General features: G+C 36.2%; 1 protein-coding gene across 1 annotated transcript; it reads left to right on the top strand.

Moving 5' to 3' along the window:
• The first annotated feature begins 5,321 nt into the window (after nucleotides 1–5,321).
• Nucleotides 5,322–6,414, top strand: LOC104223683 (HMG-Y-related protein B). The gene is made up of 2 exons (XM_009775149.2): nucleotides 5,322–5,520; nucleotides 5,673–6,414. The coding sequence occupies exons 1-2, from the start codon at nucleotides 5,437–5,439 to the stop codon at nucleotides 6,180–6,182; spliced, it is 594 nt and encodes a 197-aa protein (XP_009773451.1). The 5' UTR covers nucleotides 5,322–5,436; the 3' UTR covers nucleotides 6,183–6,414.
• Nucleotides 6,415–20,702: the final 14,288 nt, after the last annotated feature.

Genomic DNA, 20,702 nt, shown 5'->3' with positions numbered 1-20,702 from the left:
TCAATTTACTTATAGCACAAGCTATATCTGATCGTGTACAATTCATGATGTACATTAAGCAACCCAACACACGAGCATAATCCAATTGTGATATGCTTTGACCTTTGTTCTTTGCTAATGCAAGATTTACGTCAATTGGAGTCTTTGCAACTTTAAAGCACAAGTGCTTGAATTTTTCAAGTACTATCTTAATATAATGAGATTGTGACAATGCCAGACCTTGAGAAGTCTTATGGATCTTAATTTCCAGAATTAAATCAGCAACTCCCAAGTCTTTCATATCAAACTTGCCAGTTAGCATGTGCTTAGTCGTATTTGTGTTGGCAATGTCATTACTCATTATCAGCATATCATCCACATATAAGCAAACAATGACTATATGATTTGGAACATTTTTAATTTTCACACATTTATCACATTCATTTATTTTAAAACCATTTGACAATATTATTTGGTCAAATTTCGCATGTCATTGTTTGGGTGCTTGGTTTAGTCTATAAAGGGACTTAACAAGTATACATACCTTCTTTCCTTTACCTGGAACCACAAACCCTTTAGGTTGTTCCATGTAAATTTCTTCCTCCAACTCTCCATTTAAGAAGACTGTCTTAATATCCATTTGATGAATTTCAAGACCATAAACTGCAGCTAACGCTACTAACGTTCGTATGGATATAATTCTTGTAACTGGAGAGTATGTATCGAAATAGTCAAGACCTTCTCGTTGTCTATACCCTTTGACCACAAGTCTTACCTTAAATTTGTCAATAGCGCCATCATCTTTCATTTTCCTCTTAAAGATCCATTTAGAACCCAACGGTTTATTTCTAGAAGGAAGATCAACCAATTCCTATGTATGGTTGTTCAATATGGATTTTATTTCACTATTGACTGTCTCTTTCCAAAACAATAATTTCGAAGAAGAAATGGCTTCTTTAAATGTTTGAAGCTCATTTTCCAATAAGAAAGTCACAAAATCTAGTCCAAATGAAGTAGACATTCTTTGACGTTTACTACGTCTTGGATCCTCCTGATTAAGTGTTCTTTATTTTGTTTTTTCCCGAGGTTATTTAGATTCTTAACCAATCGACTCACATTTCTTTTTATACGGATATATATTTTCAAAGAACTCAGCATTATCGATTCTATAACCGTATTATTATGAATGTCAGGATTTTCTGATTTATGAACCAGAAATCGATATGCTTTACTATTAGTCGCATATCCTATGAAAACACAATCAACGGTTTTCGGTCCTATTTTTACCCTTTTGGGTTTAGGAACTTGCACTTTTGCCAAACACCCCACACATTAAAATAATTCAAGTTGGGCTTCCTTTCTTTTCATTTTTCATATGAAATGGATTGTGTTTTGCTATGGGGTACTCGATTTAATATTCGGCTAGACGTAAGAACGGCTTCCCCCCACAAGTTCTGAGGCAAACCAGAACTTATCAATAATGCGTTCATTATTTCCTTTAATGAACGATTCTTTCTTTCTGCAATCCCATTGGATTGGGGCATGTAAGGGGCCGTTGTTTGATGAATAATTCCATATTCTAAACATATTTGTTCAAAAGGAGATTCATATTCACCATCCCTATCACTTCTTATCATTTTGATTTTCTTGTTAAGTTGTGTTTCAACTTCATTTTTGTATTGCTTGAATGCGTCTATTGCGTCATCTTTATTATTAAGTAAGTAAACATAGCAATATCGAGTACTATTGTCAATAAAAGTTATGAATACTTCTTTCCACCGCGAGATGGTATTGACTTCATGTCATAAATATCTGTGTGAATTAAGTCTAAAGGATTTGAATTCCTTTCAAATGACTTATAAGGATGTTTAACATACTTAGATTCCACACATACTTGACATTTTGATTTGTCACATTCAAACTTAGGCAATACTTCCAAATTAATTATTTTTCGCAAGGTTTTGTAATTGACATGACCCAAACGTATATGCCATAATTCATTTGACTCAAGTAAGTAAGACGAAGCTAAAATTTTATTATTATTTTCAACAACCATTACATTCAGCTTGAAAAGGCCCTCGGTGAGGTAACATTTTCCTACAAACATCTCGTTCTTACTTATTCCAACCTTATCGAATACAAATACACATTTTAAACCATTCTTAGCAAGAAGTCCAGCAAAGACTAAATTCTTCCGAATCTCGAGAACATGAAGGACGTTGTTCAAAGTCACCACTTTGCCGAAAGTCATTTTGAGAAATATCTTCCCACATCCTTCAATATTGGCCTTTACAGTATTTCCCATAGAAAGCGTTTCATTGGGTCCAACAGGAGCATAAGTAGCAAAAGCTTCTCTAACAGCACAAACATGGCGAGTGGCTCCAGAATCAATCCACCACTTTAGGATTGCCCACCAAGTTACATTCGGAAAGCATGGCACACAAGTCATCAACATCATCATGCTTTTCAATCATGTTTGCTTGACCCTCCTTCTTGTCTTTCTTTGGAGCACGACATTCCGTAGATTTATGTCCGACTTTTTCACAGTTATAGCAATTTCCACTAAACCGCTTCTTGCTTGGGTTGTATTTCGGTCCAGAAGCCTTCTCCCTCTTTTTGTTCTCTTCAACAATATTTGCTACCATTATTGTTGAGTTTCCACGGCCTCTCTTGTTAGCAGCTTTATTGTCCTCTTCGGTTCTCAACCGAACAATGAGATCTTCAAGGGACATCTACTTGCGTTTGTGTTTCAAATAATTTTTGAAGTCCTCCACAACGGAGTCAACTTCTCAATCATCGCTGCTACTTGGAATGCTTCATTGATGACAAGACCTTCAATGAAAATTTTGTTAGTGAACATAATAAAATTAATACTACTAACACTAGCATTAATTCTACTTATAACTTCAGCAAGGTGATCATGAATAATCACTTGCAATTCCTGGACTTGGGTAATAACAGACTTGCTATCGGCCGTTTTGTAGTCCAAAAACTTTGCAACAACGAACTTCTTCAACCCGACATCTTCAGTTTTGTATTTCTTTTCAAGCGCAATCCACAGTTCTTTTGACGTTTTCACGCCAATGTAGACGTTATACAAAGCATCCTCCAGCCCGCTTAGAATATAATTCTTGCACAAAAAATCTGAGTGCTTCCACGCCTCAATCACGAGAAAACGTTTAGTTTCTGGAGTTTCATCGGACAGCACAAGAACGTCTTCCTTGATGAACTTCTGGAGACTTAGAGTAGTCAAGTAGAAGAACATCTTTTGCTACTAACGCTTGAAATCAATCTTGAAAAAAATTTCGGGTTTCTCCGCCGGTGCCAATGCTGCCGGTGTTGTTCGGCTCGTTGAGGCATTGGCAGTCACCATTGAAACAACTTGGTTCACATTATCATTAGTCATTTCTATAAAAGAATGACACAAACGTTAAAATCACGTAGATTTTAATCTCCAATAGAGTACAAAATCACAAATATTTTACTCTCCAGAAACAATGAGTACAAATACAGAAAATATATTAAATTCCTTAAGCTTATTAGTAAACTGTATTTGTAAAATATAAATGAACATAAACAGAAATGAAAAAACAGAAACAGAATTTTAATCCGAGCCCACTGAATTCACAGTGTTTCTTTAAGAAATTTAATCCCCTCCTAGTACCCAAGGTTGTGGATTATTTTCTCCCAGGATAGAATGAATTACAGACTGGTATAGTGATACTTCAAACCCAGCGTTTCAGCAAACACAAAGTTCGGTAGCAAATCACACTTACTATTGCTTTGTTTAATGTTAAAGCATGTAGAAGGAGGAGAAACTCAGAAAATCGTATGAAAATTCTGAGTAGAATAGTCTTGTATTTATAACCAAAGTTGGGCTGAAATCTGAAGAGGTGCATCTCTTCAGAATGGTTGTTTATGCAAAACGGCCACAACATAAATGCCATAACATAAATGGCTATTTACTCAACAATAAAGAGGGAAAATTGAATAGGGTAGTTTAATTTTCAGTTACACAACTGAAAAACGGATTGGATTTAATATTAATACTCTGTTATTAAAACAAATATTTAATAACATTTCTGTTAATATTTTACTATTAACAAATAAATTTGGTCCAAAAAATTAATCAATTGCTTATATACCTATAAAAAACCTCTTCCTCTTCCAATATGGGACAATGTCCCTTTGTCAAGGGGGAAAACTTAAAATTTCATTTCCCTCCATTTCTCATTCACCATATTTTAAGCATATCATATACTTAAAATCCCAAGAAATGATGTGTCATCCACATCGTGCAATTGAAGAACACCCGAGGTCAAAAGGATTTAAAATAATGTGTTTAAATAATTACAAGACTCTTGGATAGAACATTGCGTAGTATAGGAGTCGAGATGTCAAAACAAGACAAGTAAAGGTGTCTAAAATACTTTCAATAAAAAACATAAACCAGTTAGCTACTAAGCAGAATAAACTACCATTGAATTTAATAAAGTAAAAGAAAAACGCTAAGATTCAACATTCAGGTTTCAATCTCGGGTTGACCCACCCCTGGTTTGAAGACTTATATTTGCATTCTTATTTTACATTTCTGCGAGGAGTAGTTTCCGTAATTTGAACTTGTGCCTTCATGATCACACGGCGATAATTTTTATCGTTGTGAAACTTATCTAAAAATATTCAAGAAAATTAACTTTTATACATGCTGTTCCTTTGGAACATATTTAATTGTTAGTACTATATTTTGGTAAAAATAGTTGTTCTAAAATACTTCTCAATTTAAAAAACAAAAAACAAAATTAGTTATTTGTTTTTAATTTATCCTTATTACTGTAACAAATGTTCTAGAAAGAAGTAAAAAAATTACAAGATGATAAAAGAAATAAATAAGGACAATTTAATCAAATAACTCGCACTATTAATATTTTTTAAAATGACGTGCAACATGTTAAAATGACAAGTAAAAATGTTGAAGAGTAATGTGAATTTTTTAACATAATCCTATCACGTCATTTAAATATTATTACAATTATAAAAATAACTGAAATTACTTATCCGTAAATTAAACAATCTGCTAAACAGTGTAACAAATGTTTACACTGTAACAATACGTAAGCTAAATCCAATATTAAATTATGTCATGAATTCATTATCTAAAAGTTGTGGAATTATATAGCGACAAGCACAGCCACGTCACGGATCCGCGTGAAACATTTCTCACATTTTTCTACACCGTCGATTAAGATGTCCAAAACAAATCCCCAACCGTTGGATCCTCTCCCAACTTTCCTCATTTCTTTCTCCTCCCTTTGATCTGATCCATTTAAATCCACTTCTACCTCTGCTAATTTTCTTGCATCCAAAAATTTCTTAGCTCAGCTTCCCCTCCTACAGTACTACTCCCCTCTCATTATTTGCTCTTAATTTTTGGTTTTTTGATTTACAAAAAGCAAAAACATGGCTACTGAGATACAAATTGATAACCCAACTCCTACTCAGCTTCAGCCTTCTGCTCCTTCAGTTTTGCCTTCGTATCCCGAGGTGATTAATCTGAACACTTTTTTTTTTGTTCTTTATTTCTTGATATTTAACGGTAGAAGCAAATCTTGAATTTAAAATTAGCGAGTATTGAAATTGTGTGTATTTTAGCTCAAACTGTAATGGGAATTATTGAGTTCATTTTTTCTTTGCAGATGATAATGGAAGCTATAGAAGCTTTGAACGACGAAAATGGTTCGAATAAATCAGCAATTGCAAAGCAAATTGATGCGACTTATGGTACACTACCACCAGCACACGGTACACTCCTTGCACATCACCTGAACAAAATGAAGCAAAGTGGTCAGCTCGTTATGGCCAAGAACAATTACATGAAGCCTGATCCAAACGCGCCGCCGCGCCGCGGCCGTGGACGTCCGCCAAAGCCCAAAGCTCCACTTCCAGAAGGATATGTACCTCCTCCACCACGACCACGTGGCCGGCCGCCCAAGGAGCGTGACCCACACGCACCAATTTTAGTGCCCATGAAAATTACTTCTCCTTCTTCTGGTGGCACTGGAAAGAAACGTGGACGGCCACGTAAGTACCCAAACGACACGAGTTCACCTTCTCCGGCGGTGGTTCTGCCGCCGAGTGGCACTCCTAGAGGAAGAGGAAGGCCGCCGAAGGTGAAGACTCCGGTGGCTGCAGAAGTAGGGGCTTAATTGAAAAGGGAAAAGTTGTTTTAGGACTTTTAGTGCTAAATGCTAACTGTTGGTTATCAAAAATTTCTATTTGGATTTTGTTATTTTAGTCCCTGTAGTTTTGTTTAATGTCTTTGTAGGGTAGAAGTGTGTGACTGAGTGATTTGTATGTTGTAACTGGGCCAATGTAAATGCAAATTGAGGCTTTTTAGGCTTTTATATTTCAAAATTCAGAAAGATTCTGTTTCTTGAATTTCCCTTTTAAATATTTTTGAATTTCACTTTTTTACTTTGCTTTGGTTAATATAGCTTAAAAAAGAGAAGCAGTCCAAAGGCTATTTCTCTTCTACTTTATATGTTAGATCCAAAAGTGGGAATTCTTATTGGTGAAGATTTGAAGGAAAGGAAGTGTTGTTAGGTGCCTTTTACAAACCACAATAAATAAATGGTAAATACTTTATTGTATCAAATGTTTACATTAAATTAATTACACTTATTATGGTTAAGGAATTTAATAAAATAAAAATATATTAATTTATCATTATTAAGTGATAAAACTTTATGAGATTGTTTGGTATATGTATTAGGAAAATAATACTATCTGTATTAGTTTTGATATTATGAATCATTTGTTTGTTAGTGTGTTTCAACTTATGTATATTAATTTTGGTATTATTAATCCTTCTAAACACTGGATATTAGTAACTTTTAACCATGAATAAAGTAGGAAAAAATCATTAAAAATTTAAAGAGTGAGCACTGTGTTGGTATTTCAGATCAACTTTTCTTTTTTGCTGCTTTGTGAAAAGAGGAATGCAATTTTTATTAAGTCCTTCAGATAAATAGAAACTACGTTATACGTAGATAATTCACTAGCTATAAAAGCCAAATCGTATTTTAAATGTTAGAAACGGTAATTTCAGCTATATATTGGATCCAATGTTTTTAAAAGCGGGAGCGTGAGGCGAGGCGTAAGCCTTGAGACATGGGGCGTAAGTCCCACAAATCTTTAAATTTTACTAATTTCAAGAATTTTCAGATAGTATAAAATAAAAAAATTACATTAAAATCACAAAATTATAACAAATAATCTATTTAAAATATTTATAAATTATAATTAAACTATGAATAATATGAAAAGTATGACAAATATCATAATATGCAAATTAGCTGCAACGCAATTACAACTCAAACATCAAAAGTAATGTATTCAATACGAAATCTTATATGTATCTCTTAAGGAGTAACGAATCTTGAAAGAATTTCGATATTATAATGTGATACTTTTCTTAAAATACTCCTTTTATTTAATATGCTTTCTATTTGAAAGAGAATTTATATAAAAATATAATTCACAATTTAAATATGATTCTCTATCATCATTTATTTTTAAGTTTCAACAAGTTAATTAAGTGACACATAATTCACCATACAATATCATGATACTAATTATTTATAAATAGTTATTAGCTAATACTGAGGTATTAAATTAATAAGTATTGTATCTCGTAAACATGAAAAAAAATATATTTAGAAAAATAATTATAAAAAAAATTATGGATTATTATATAGTAAAGACATAACAAAGTTAATAAATAAATAATTTTTAAATGAAAGATTTATTTAAAATTAACTATCATAACAGTCTTAGTGGATAACGTGCAATAATTTTTATTTTAATTATGACATAAAACACTCTCAACTTAATGATTTATGATTAAGAAAAAAGTAATTTTAAATAGTCAACAATTTATTAAGAAAATTTGAGGATTTACAAGGTTAGTTACATACAATTGCATAAAGTCCTATTAAGCGAGCCAGTACTCTGGGCGTTGGGCGTGTCAGGGGCATAAGCCCCGATGGCCGAAGCGTAAGTCTCACGGAACTAAGTCCCACACATAAATTCAGGGACGTTTTACGAGTGCTCCGCCCGAGAGTGAGCCCCGAGCGAGTCCCAATTCTGCTTTTTAAAACAGAGATTGGATCAACCGTGTTGGATTTTGTCCATTAAAAATTAGCATTGAAAGTTGGACTGAAGTATAAAATACATTGAGATGAATTTTTTTAAAGTAAAACTCTGCTTATAAAAAAAATTCAGTATATCTAAGCAAGGGTTGTCTCATGCACATTAATACTTTCTCATCTCATTATCTTTCTTTTTAACTCTATTCCAGAAAGAGTCAATTTTTTACATTTGAAAAATATTAAATTTTATCAGCCCTTGTCTAAGGAATCACATTCTTAGGACAAATAGGTAACGAAAATTGGGTTTAAAGTATAGGTGTTTATCGGGCGGGCTGGACACAAAAATGGTCAGCCCGTTAGGGTTACAGGCGGGTTGTTAACGGGCTGATGGCGGGCTGGGATTTTTCGGGTTCTATAGGGTCCGTACGGGTTCGGGCCTAGCGGGTTCGGGCGGGTCGGGCTTTCATTTTTTTTAACTATCTTATATTTTTCTTTTTCAATGTTATTGATAGTTAAGTACTTAAGTGTTTTCAAACTTTTAAGGGTTAAAATTAAAGATTAGAATTGAACTTTTAAGGGTTAGAATTAAAAGAACAAACTAAAAGTCTAAAACATAAAACATATTAACATAAATGAATAAGTCTATATAAAAAATATTGAATAAGAGTATAAGACATTATGCAATATAAAAAATTCACAATATTTAAGTAACTTTGATATTTTTATTGAATAATATATAGTACTTCTAATTAATTTGCAAGTTCTTTTTTGATTTTTTAAATATTTGAACTTGCAAATTAAAAGTTTACAACAATTGTTAAAAAAAAAGTAATAGTAAATCAAATGTTTTGCATCATCTTTGTAAGCTCTTCCATGTCAATGTGAGGTGCTTGGTTTCCGGTATTATAATCGGTACCATAAACCATTATATCTCCAATTTCTTGGTCTTCCTCTTCATCTACCTCGTCGCGCTCTTGATTTCGCCGTTCTGATCTAATCCAATCTCTGAAGCACACTAGAACTTCCAAAGCGTTGCTGCCCAATGAATGATGGGTATCTCCTAGTTGCTGTCTTGCTTGGCTAAATGCGCTCCCTGATGCAACTGTTGAAATAGGCACATTTAGAACGTCTCGAGCCATGGCCGAAAGAACAGGAAACTGATTTGCGTTGCTCCTCCACCAACTCAGAGGTAAAAAATCCTTTGTGAGGGGATCCGGTGACTTTTGCAAGTAGAATTGGAGTTCATCAATATTCCGGCTACTGGTTTGTTGATGCTCTCCTAGTGTAGACTAAATCAAATAATCTTGAACATTATCATCATCTTCCAAATTTGTTCCAGATGTTGAAGTATTACTTGAAGGAATATTTGCATCTACAACCGAAGAAGCATCAACAATGTTAGCATAATAATTATACAAAATTTGTAAATGTTTGTGCAGATCAGAAATACAAGTCTCAGTATCAGGAGTTTCAGTTGGTCAAATATCCATATAAGTATATAAAGCACTGATTAATTAGCGACACTTTATCATTTTGATAGTAGGGTTTAAAATAGCACAAATTAGGTAAATAGGGGGAATTGGGAAGAAATATTTTTTAAACTTATCTAGCATGGTTTCAACAACATTAGTATATCCCTTTTTCGCCTTCAACTTATGTAGTAAAAGAGAAATTTCAGCAATGTGAACTAAACCATTTACAATAGTAGGATAATAAGCTCCAGAAAATTCAAGTGTAGCCACATAAATTTTTTGTAAAAATTGTACAACATCATGAATGACATCCCAATTTTTAGATGTTAATAGACGGTTAGGATCGGTACAATGAGAATTAGCAACTTCAGTTATAGGCATTCTATATTTATAACAACATCTTAGGAACAAATAAGTATAATTCCACCTAGTAACTATTTCTTCAGGCATGAGTCTTGGTTTTAGTCCATAATGTACACATTTTTCCTTAAATGCATTTAATCTAGCACTTCTATTATTTCCTTGAATTATACCAACAGCTCTTCTAACTAAAGTGATGTCATTGTGAAATAAGTCAAGGCCACTCTTTACAATCAAGTTATAAATATGACATGCACATCTAATATGAAATATTTCAGGAAGTGGTGGGCGTAGATGCAATTTTAGTAATGTAATAGCAGAAGTGTTGTTAGAAGCATTATCAAATGACATACACAAAACTTTTTCAGAAAGATTATAAAATAAAGCAACTTCATGGATAGTAGCACTTATAAATGCACCGGTATGACTTTGATCTTCATCATATTTAAAAGCAATAATACGTTTTTGCATACAAAAATTATCATCTATCCAATGGCATGTAACAGTTAAATAATCATTTCCATTTACAGCACGACCAATATAAGAAGTAAGAGAAACTTTACAAGAAAGACTAGCGAACAAATAACGTATATATGTCTGATATTGTCCATAAAGCCTAAAGATATCAGATCTACAAGTGCTTCTAGGAATACCTTTAAACATAGGGTTATAAATTCTTTGAATATAAGTAACAAGATATGGTGAAGAAGCAAAACTAAAAGGTAAACAACCTAAAACAATCATTTTAGCTAATTCTTCTCGATCTTTTTTAATATCGTATTTACCCATTAACCTCCCAGTGACCGGGTTAAGTTTTGGTTGCCCAGCTTCATCGCCTACTCCCCAATCAATAGGATGAATTTCTTCCATGTGCCTACGAAGTTGACCCGTTCCCCCATTCTTACCGGGCTCGTGTTTATAAACTTCATTACATATTTTACATTTTACAAAATCTTTCTCATTTTCAAGTCTATCAAAAAAATTCCAACACTTACTTCTTAATCTTTTATTCTTCTTAATAGGCAAAGGAGGCTTACTTACACTTCCACCTCTAATATTTTGACTAGCATTACCGGGTGTAGGTGGTGGTATTTCAAGATTATCGGGTGATTGAATATCATCTAAAATATCATCTAAATCATCATCAATACCAAAATTTTCTTGAAGTAGCTCATAATCTACATTTACGTTTTCGGGTGAACTTTCAGAAACATGTGTTGCACTACTAGAAGAACCACCTCTTACTCTTTTGGAATTTTTCTTACTACCACCTTTACTAGTGCAAGCTTTTTTGGCCGCTCTAAGTAAATCCATTATCTAATTTAAAACAAAAAATTCAAATAATAATTCTAAATAATAAAGAGAAAGGGATGGAACGAGTGTACCGGGATTCCGAATGCCGCACTAAATTTGATATAGAAACGAGAAAGTAGAAACTCAAACTTCAAATATTCAATTGATATTTGATAACTTGATAATTAATGTCACACTTCATTTGAATAATTGAATTAGAAATTTATGATAATAATACTTTTGTAATGAAAGTATGAAACTAGTAAGTAAAAACTTGAAAGCTTGAAATAATGAGCAATTGAGAATATTATCAAGAGATAATTGAGAGATAATTGTGAGGAATAATGAAAAAGAAAGGGAGTATTTATAGTTTTTTAAAAGGATTCAATTACAATTTACAAATTATAAAGGGGGGGGGGCTAAAATATAAATAAAATACCAAATTTTGGCTGTTTTTGACAGATTTGGCCGTTGGCCAACGGTCATTTTTTAAATTTGACCGTTGGCAACGGTCAGATTTAATTTAAAAATAAAATAAAAAAAATAAGTCGGTTTAGCGGGCTGCCACGGGCTGAGGCCCGTTAAGAACCCGTTAAGGGCTTAACGGGTTGTGGCGGGTTCGGGTACCCGTTTGGCAAAAACTTAACGTTACTAGCTCGCCCCCCATCCATCCTGTCCCAACCCGCACACATATGAACAGTAACGGGCTGGACCGGGCTGACTCGGGTTGACCCGGGTTGTTAGCGGGTCAGCCCGGCCCGATTAACACCTCTAGTTTAAAGTTACAAATATTGCATCGAATAATTAAGGGTCATTTGATTCAAAGGCAAGTCATGCAGCAACTAATAATGCATGCATAGAATATAATGAAGAAACTAATTATGTATGAATTAGTAATGCAACAAATAACAACGAATTCAGTTAATCTCACAAGTGGGGAGGATAGTATGTACGCAGATCTTACCCCTACGTTGACAAGGTAGAAAGGTCATTTCCAGTAGACCCTCAACTCAAAGAAAAATAAAAAAAGAAGCAACAACAACAAGTATTAACTCCATCTATCAAATGAGAAGAACATCGAAGCGAAAGAACAACAACTAGTAATAGAAATCTACGACTAAGAAAACACAGGACTAATACTTATACTACTGGTATGCACAAGGAAAATATTCGACAATCTAACCTTCTACCCTAATTCTCTCTTCACGTTCTCCTATCAAGGGTCATTGTGAGCACCTATTTTTTGACCATATTTAAATTTTCATCACTTTTAGTAGGTAAATATATTTTAAGTTTAATCTACATATTTTAGCTCTTATTTCTCCTTTTATATATATTTTATTTAAGAAAATTAAAAACAATAAAAAAAGAACCACATTTTAAATATAAGCTTTATATTCATTTACAAAAAAAGAAAAGGTTTTCCAAAAAATATATTAGTTTGTTAAGTAAATTTTGAGTGAATAATATTTTATCCTGCTATTCAAGTCTAGAATTAATATTTTTATTTTCATCTATTAATCAATAAAAGAAAAAATAAAAATTACAAAAAAAGGAAAGAAGTTTTAATTTGGACTATTTCGACTAAAGTCTTGCTTTGTCTAAATGTCCAAGTCATGGCCCAAATTGGCCCAAAACTTAACCCAATTCGCCTAGCCCACTACCCAAAATCCAAGATCCCATCATCTTTAAAATACACCCTAATTCCCTCTCTTTAAAAGGGGGACTTTCCCAAAACCTAGACCTAATTCTAGATCCCCTCCCATAGAAAAGGCTAAAAGAAACGGCAACCCTCAGATCTTCTTATTCAACAACAACAAAAAAAAAACGAGCATCCATCCCTCCTAAAAGATCATCTTCCCTAAAACCATACACAAAAAATCCAAACAACTTTCATAAAAAAATCAAAAGACCTCATGGCCGCAACTCCGAAAAAGAGAAGTCCGCAACATTTGTCTCATAAAAATGTAAATATACAAAGGAAAAGGTCTTGACCAACAACACTTGGCTACTGAATTTGTTAAATAGTTGCTGCTGTTTTGCTTAACATTAAGGATTGAAGTTATCTTTTGATGGGTTTGTAACATTTCGCAAAAATGAGTAAGTTCCTTTCCTTTTTATATTGATATTTTGGGTTCTAATTTTTTCTGCTCTAAGTTTGTTTCCAGTCAATTTAATCTGACTTCCCTTATTAATTTGATGAAGTTTGCTGATTCTGCAAGTTTTCAGTTTTATGATTGACATTAAGTAAGAGCTTTATGTTAATTGAAATTTGAGAATAAGGTGCTTAGTTGGTGGACTTGGACCTAGAAATTTGCTTGATTTTTTCCGTTTCATGAGATTGCTATTAGGTTTATTTGGTGCTTTCTAGATGAAAATATTTTTTAATTGTGAATGTATGAGTTTTCGCTGTATCTTTTATGAGTCCTCAAAGGTAATTTTGCTTTTTTTTTTTTATTCTAACTGTGGAAGATATAGTCATATGTTCATAATTTTATCAAAGTAAGGATATTTTTTGAATATCGTAGTTTGCTTTAGGTGTGTTAATTAAATAAATCATCGTGGCTATGAGTACGGTTCCCATGGCAGAGTCACGATACATAAATCTAAATTCGAGTGTGCATTTCATGTGACCCGACCATAATTTCGAATAATAATTAAAATAAATATGTCGTAAATTGCGGGTGCATTTCATGTGGCGCAATTTGCAACGTGTACCAAAATAGCAAGTGTACGACATCGTGACTTATTCCAGAAATAATTCCATAAATACTAAAAGCGGTTAAGAAAGCAAAAAAATGCACAATAGGTTTCAAACATGTAATAAATCAGATTATTAGGCCAATTATTAATAGATGAGCGACCTGGCTAAAACCACGAAACTCGGGAGTGCCTAACACCTTCTCCCGGCTTAACAGAATTCCTTACTCGGTCTTCTGTGTTCGTAGATGTGATGACCCAAAAGGTCATCTCTTGTTTTAACAGTCCAATATGTGTTCTGAGACCTTAAAAACCTCCTTTTATCTCACTTCGATTTGCATGCGCATTATGATCGTATATTCGGAAAGTTTTTATGTGAAAATTTGAGAAAAATACTAATTTTGCCTTTAAAATTGATTTTAAGTTGACTTCGGTCAACATTTTAGGTAAACGGACCCGAATCCGAACCCATGATTTGATGGTCACAGAGGGTCCGTAGAAAAATATGAGACTTGGGCGTATACCCAGAATTGAATTCCGAGGTCCCTAGCCCGAGAAATAATTTTTTGAAGAAAATTATTTAACTGAAAATATAAGGATTTTAGAAATTGAATAATGTTTGAATTAGATGGTATCAGGCCCGTATTTTAGTTCCGGAGCCCCGGTATAGGTTTAATATGGTGTATATGTTATGTATGTAAAATTTGGTAAGAAACAGAATTCATATGACGTGATTCGGACCCTCGGTTATGAAAATGGTAACTTTAAGAGTTCTTGAGATTTTCATTGATTTTGGTGCTAAATTCGTTGTTTAAGATATTATTTTGGCAATTTGATCGCACGATCAAGTCCATATGATGTTTTTAGACTTGTGTGCATGTTTGGTTTGGAGCCCCGAGGGCTCGAGTGAGTTTTGGATAGGGCACAAAGTATTTTGAGATTTAAAGAATTAGCTGTTGTGTTGCAGGTCTGCAGACTTCACAATTGCGAAGTCTGGTTCGCAAATGCGAGCATAACAATTGCGATCAGAGGGCAGGGAGGGGGACCTTCCCATTTGCCAAGTTTAATGTCGAAATTGCGACTCCAGCAGGCACCGCATTTACGAATAATAGTTCGCATTTGCAAAGTCAGCAGCTCAGGCCAAGCTTCGCATTTGCGATGCTTTGGTAGCATTTGCTAGTTCGCATTTGCGAACCTGTTATCGCAAATGCAATATCTGCGAGTGTGTAAATTATAACTTAGACGGGATTTCAACTCATTCTTTCAAATTTTCAAACCCTAAGCTCCCATAGGCGATTTTCCAAAGAAAAGTTCTTCCCCAAATCATAGGTAAACAATTTCTAACTCGTTTCTTTCAATCTACTTCATCTTTTTACAAGATTTCATCACAAAATCTAGGGATTTTCATGAGAAATTGGGTGTTTTTGGGTGAAATTTGGGGATTTAGACCTCAAATTGAGGTCGGATTCCAAAACCAATTGCATATTCGGGTTTAGGGTGAATGGGTAATTGGGTTTTAGTCCGAACTTTGGGTTTTGACCAAGCGGGCATGGGGTCGATTTTTTTTTTGGGGAAAAATGTTGGAAAAACTATAATTAAGCATTGGGTTGGAGTTCTTTAGCATTTATTGAGGGAAAGCAGTATTTGAGGCTTGATTTGTGGCCGTGGAATCGAGGTAAGTGTTTGACCTAACCTTAACTTGAGGGAATAGGTATTGTGTCTTAATTTCTACGTGTTAGTGTTGTGTACAACGTATAGGTGTGGTAACGAGTATCTATACGTTGGTGTCGAGCATGTCCGTGAGTCTTATACTGTGACTGTTGTGATTCTTATTGTGTACTATCCATGCTTAAATTGATGATTATTCATGTTGTACAACACTTATGATATTTCTGGGTATTTGACCATTGTTGAGTATTAGCTCAAGTTGAGATTCATTTTGTGAGTTAACTGTTGGAATGAGATTGGTTATAGCCGATTCCCTTGCCGGGATGTATATGTTTCTATTGTTGATTCCCTTGCCGGGATGTTATTGTTTCTACTATTTGGGTGAGAAAAGAGTGATAAAGCACGAAGGGTGATGCCGTGCACATTCATACTTATGCATATGGTTAGGAAAGAGTGATAAAGCACGAAGGATGATGTCATGCACATTTACATTTATATTGATACATATGGTGAGGAAGAGAGAAAAAACACGTAGGGTGATGCCGTGCACATTTTCATTATTTATTAAATGGTGAGGATTGAGAGTAAAAGTATGAAGGGTGATGCCGTGCATTTGTTTTTCTTTTACTGTGATTATTTGATGTTATCGGTTCAAGTGCCTTAATTGTTTTGTTTCCGTTATTTCTATGTTTCCTTATTCTGGTATCCCCCATAGCATGTTACCCCTTCCCATAAATTTTGTTAGCTTCTATTATTGTTATTCTGTTAGATATTGCTTAACTTCACAGGTTTATGATGTTGGTCGTGTCCTAGCCTCGTCACTACTTCGCCGAGGTTAGACTCGACACTTACCAATACATGGGATTGGTTGTACTGATGCTACACTCTGCACTTTTGTGCAGATCTCGATACTTGACCATACAGACCGTAGTTCGAGGTTGCTACCTTTAGTCCAGTGGAGATCCGAGATAGTCCTGCCGGCGTCCGCAGGCCTCGGCGTCCCCTTCTATTCTGCTTTTTTTCTGTTTTATCTATTTCTGAGACAAATTTGTATTTCCTTATTTAGACCACTATTTGTAGTATTCATAGACAGTTCGTGAAATTATGACACCAGTTTTGGGTGGAGTTTTACTTCGGATTCATATTTGTAATAAGATAATCTGTTAAATTCTATTTTTCGCATTTATTCTACTAATTTTCTTACGATAACTGGTAAATTGTTAAAGGATAAAGTAAAAAGGTAAAATGACTAGTAACGTTGGCTTGCCTAGCGGTTTCAATGTTAGGCGCTATCATGATCCTGACGGTGGGACATTCGGGTCGTGACAAGTTGGTATAAGAGCTCTAGGTTGCTTAGGTCTCACAATTCACAGACAAGCTTAGTAGAGTTTGAGGGATCGGTAAGGAGACATCTGTGCTTAACCCCAAGAGGCTACAGAGTTAGGAACAGTTTCACTTCTATTCATCTCTATCGTGCGATTGATTTCTCAATGCTAATTGAGCTTCTACTATGTTCTTTCACAGATGGTGAGAACACGTACCGCTTCATCAGCTGATCAACAGCCCGAGCCCCCAGCGGCAACTCCTACGAGGGGCAGAGGCCGAGGCCGAGGCCGAGGCCGAGACCGTACTAGTGTCTGAGGCAGGGGCAGAGCTCAGCCCAGAGTAGCAACACCGGCGGTGGAGCCTCAAGTAGAGTTTGATGGGGATAGTGGAGACCAATGAGGTCGACTTTGCTGCTTTTCATCTATCAGGTTCCGCCAACAAATGGTGGAGAGATTATTGTTTGGCCAGACCAGATGGGTTATCAGCTCTCATTTGGGACCAGTTCTCGTAGTTATTTCTCGAGAATTTCCTTCCCGTCACTCAGAGAGAGGAGTACCGCGGCAGTTCGAGCAGCTTCAGTAGGGTTCTATGACTATCACCTAGTACGCGATGAGGTTTATTGATTTGGATCGTCATTCTCTTCTGATACTCCCCACCGAGAGAGAGAGGGTGAGGAGGTTTATTGAGGGAATCACTCAGCCTATTAGATTACAGATGGCTAATGAGACACGAAGCGAGATTTATTTTTAGGATTCGGCCAATATGGCCAAGCGGGTTGAGATAGCTCTAGCTCAGGGGAGCGGTCAGGGGTCTGATAAGAGGCCTCGTCATTCTAGCAGATTCAGTGGTGCCTCGTCTGGAGGCAGGGATTCTTTTGGTATAAGCCATCCTCCCAAGCCGTTTCATTCAGCACTCCAGGCTTCTCACGGTGCTCCAGGTGGGCGTGGTTCTCATATGCAGTATTCTGATCAGTTGCTCTACAATGCACCACCAGCTCCTATCAATGCACCTCCGCTCCAGAGTTTTCAGGGTAGTTATTCAGGCCGTCAGGGTCAGTTTCAGGGTCAGCAGTCTCAATAGCCGAAGTCTTGTTATACTTGTGGCGATACGAGGCATATTGCTAGATTTTGCCCTCGAGCCTCGAGCAGTTCTCATCATCAGGGTTCTCGTGCCATGATTCCAGCACTGAGTGTTCCACCACCCGCTCAACCAGCTAGAGGTAGGGGTCGAGGTGTTAGAGGTGGAGGTCAGGCCGCTAGAGGTAGAGGTCAGCCAGTAGGAGGCCATCCCAGGGATGTAGTTTAGAGTGTGGGGCCCAGCCCCGATGTTATGCTTTCCCATCTAGGCCTAAGGCTGAGTCCTCCGATGCAGTTATTACAGGTACTGTTCTAGTTTGTAGTAGAGATGCTTCAGTTCTATTTGATCCAGGGTCTACATACTTATATTTGTCATCTTATTTTGCTTCATATTTGGTTGTACCTTGTGATTCTTTGAGTGCGCCTATATATGTGTCTACACCGGTGGGTGATTCTATTGTGGTAGATCGTGTCTATCATTTGCGTGTGGTTGTTATTGGGGGTATTGAGACTAACGTAGATCTCCTACTTCTCGATATGGTGGATTTTGATGTCATTTTGGGGATGGATTGGCTATCCCCTTATCATGCTATATTGGATTGTCATGCCAAGACTGTGACCATAGCATTGTCGGGGTTGCCTCGATTGGAGTGAAGAGGGACTCCTGGTCATTATGTTAGTAGGGTTATTTCTTATATGAAGGTTCATCGTATATTTGAAAAGGGATGTTTGGCCTTTTGGCGTATGTTCGTGATTCTAGTGTTGAGGTCCCTTCCATGAATTCTGTGCCCATTGTTCATCAGTTTCCATAGGTATTTCCTGCACCCGATAGGGATATTGACTTTTGCATTGATTTGGCTCTGGTCACTCAGCCCATTTCTTTTCTGCCATATCGTATGGCCCCGCTGGAGTTAAAGGAATTTAAAGAACAGTTGCAAGACTTGCTTGATAAAGGCTTTATTAGACCTAGTTTCTCACCTTGGGGTGAGCCGATGTTGTTTGTTAAGAAGAAGGATGGATTGATGAGGATGTGCATATATTATCGGCAGTTGAACAAAGTTACCATCAAGAACAAATATCCATTGCCGATGATTAATGATTTGTTTGATCAGCTTCAGGATGCCAAGGTATTTTCAAAGATTGATTTGAGGTCTGGCTACCATCAGTTGAGGATTAGGGCATCTGATGTCCCTAAGACAGCTTTCCGCACTCTGTACGAGCATTATGAGTTCTTAGTGATGTCATTTGGGTTGACAAATGCCCCAACATCATTCATGGATTTGATGAACCAAGTGTCCAAGCCTTATTTGGATTCCTTCGTGATTGTCTTCATTGATGATATTTTGATCTACTCCCGCAGCTGAGAGGAGCATGAGCAGCATCTTCGAGTTGTTCTTCAAACTCTAAGAGATAGTCAGTTGTAAGCTAAGTTTTCAAAATACGAGTTTTTGTTGAGTTCGGTAGCATTCCAGGGTCATGTCATATTAGTAGAGGGTATTCAAGTGGATCTTAAGAAGATCGAGGCAGTCAAGGACTGGCCTAGACCCACATCAGCTATAGAGATCCAGAGTTTCTTGGGCTTGGTGGGTTATTACCGTCGGTTTGTGGAAGGGTTTTCATCTATAGCAGTCCCGATGACCAGGTTGACCCAGAAGGGTGCCCAGTTCAGGTGGTCAAACGAGTGTAAGGTGAACTTTAAGAAGCTCAAGATAGCTTTGACTACGGCGCCAGTGTTGGTTTTGCCCACCGGTTTAGGGCCTTATACATTTTATTGTGACGCATCTCGTATTGAACTTGGTGCGGTGTTGATGCATAATAGAAAGGTTATTGCATATGTTTCACGACAGTTGAAGATCCACAAGAAGAATTATCCAGTTTATGATTTGGAGCTAGCAGCCATTGTTCACGCGTTGAAGATTTGAAGGCATTATTTATATGGTGTGTCATGCGAGGTGTTCACGAATCACAAGAGTTTGTAATTCTTGTTCAAGTAGAATGAGCTAAATTTGAGGTAGAGGAGGTGGTTGGAGCTATTGGAAGACTATGATATCACCATCTTGTATCATCCTAAGAAGGCCAATGTAGTGGCCGATGCTTTGAGTAAGAAGTCAGCTAGTATGGTAGCCTTGCGCATATTCTAGTCGGTGAGAGACCACTTACTTTGGATGTTCAGGCTTTAGCCAATCAGTTTGTGAGGTTGAATATTTTTGAGCCTAGCCGTGTTCTAGCTTGCACAACCGCTCGTTCTTCATTATTTGAGCGTATTAGGGATTGGCAGTATGATGGCCCTCATTTGCTTGTCCTTAAGGACACAGTGCGGCACGATGGTGCCAAGCAGGTTACAGTCAGAGATGATGGAGTTTTGAGGATGCAGGGTCGTGTTTGTGTTCCTAATATGGATGAACTTCGTGAGTTGATTCTAGAGGAGTCCCATAGTTCCCGATATTCCATTCATCCGGGCACCACTAAGATGTATCAGGACTTTCGACAACATTATTGGTGGAGGAGTATGAAGAAGGATATTGTTGCATATGTAGCTTGGTGTTTGAATTGTTAGCAGGTAAAGTTCGAGCATCAAAGACCTGGTGGTTTGCTTCAGAAGATTGAGATTCCTGAGTGGAAGTAGGAGCGTATCACTATGGACTTCGTTGTTGGACTCCCACAGACGCAAAGGAAGTTCG

Source organism: Nicotiana sylvestris, chromosome 4, assembly GCF_000393655.2.
Source record: "Nicotiana sylvestris chromosome 4, ASM39365v2, whole genome shotgun sequence".
Taxonomy (NCBI): domain Eukaryota; kingdom Viridiplantae; phylum Streptophyta; class Magnoliopsida; order Solanales; family Solanaceae; genus Nicotiana; species Nicotiana sylvestris.
The sequence above is the reverse complement of the archived record's forward strand: the minus strand, read 5'-3'. Positions and strand labels throughout refer to the sequence as shown.

Coding starts and splice junctions, on each gene's coding strand:
- LOC104223683 (XM_009775149.2), top strand. CDS start 5,437: ATGGCTACTGAGATACAAATTGATAACCCAACTCCTACTCAGCTTCAG. Junction 5,521..5,672: donor TTTTGCCTTCGTATCCCGAG/GTGATTAATCTG, acceptor TTTTCTTTGCAG/ATGATAATGGAAGCTATAGA.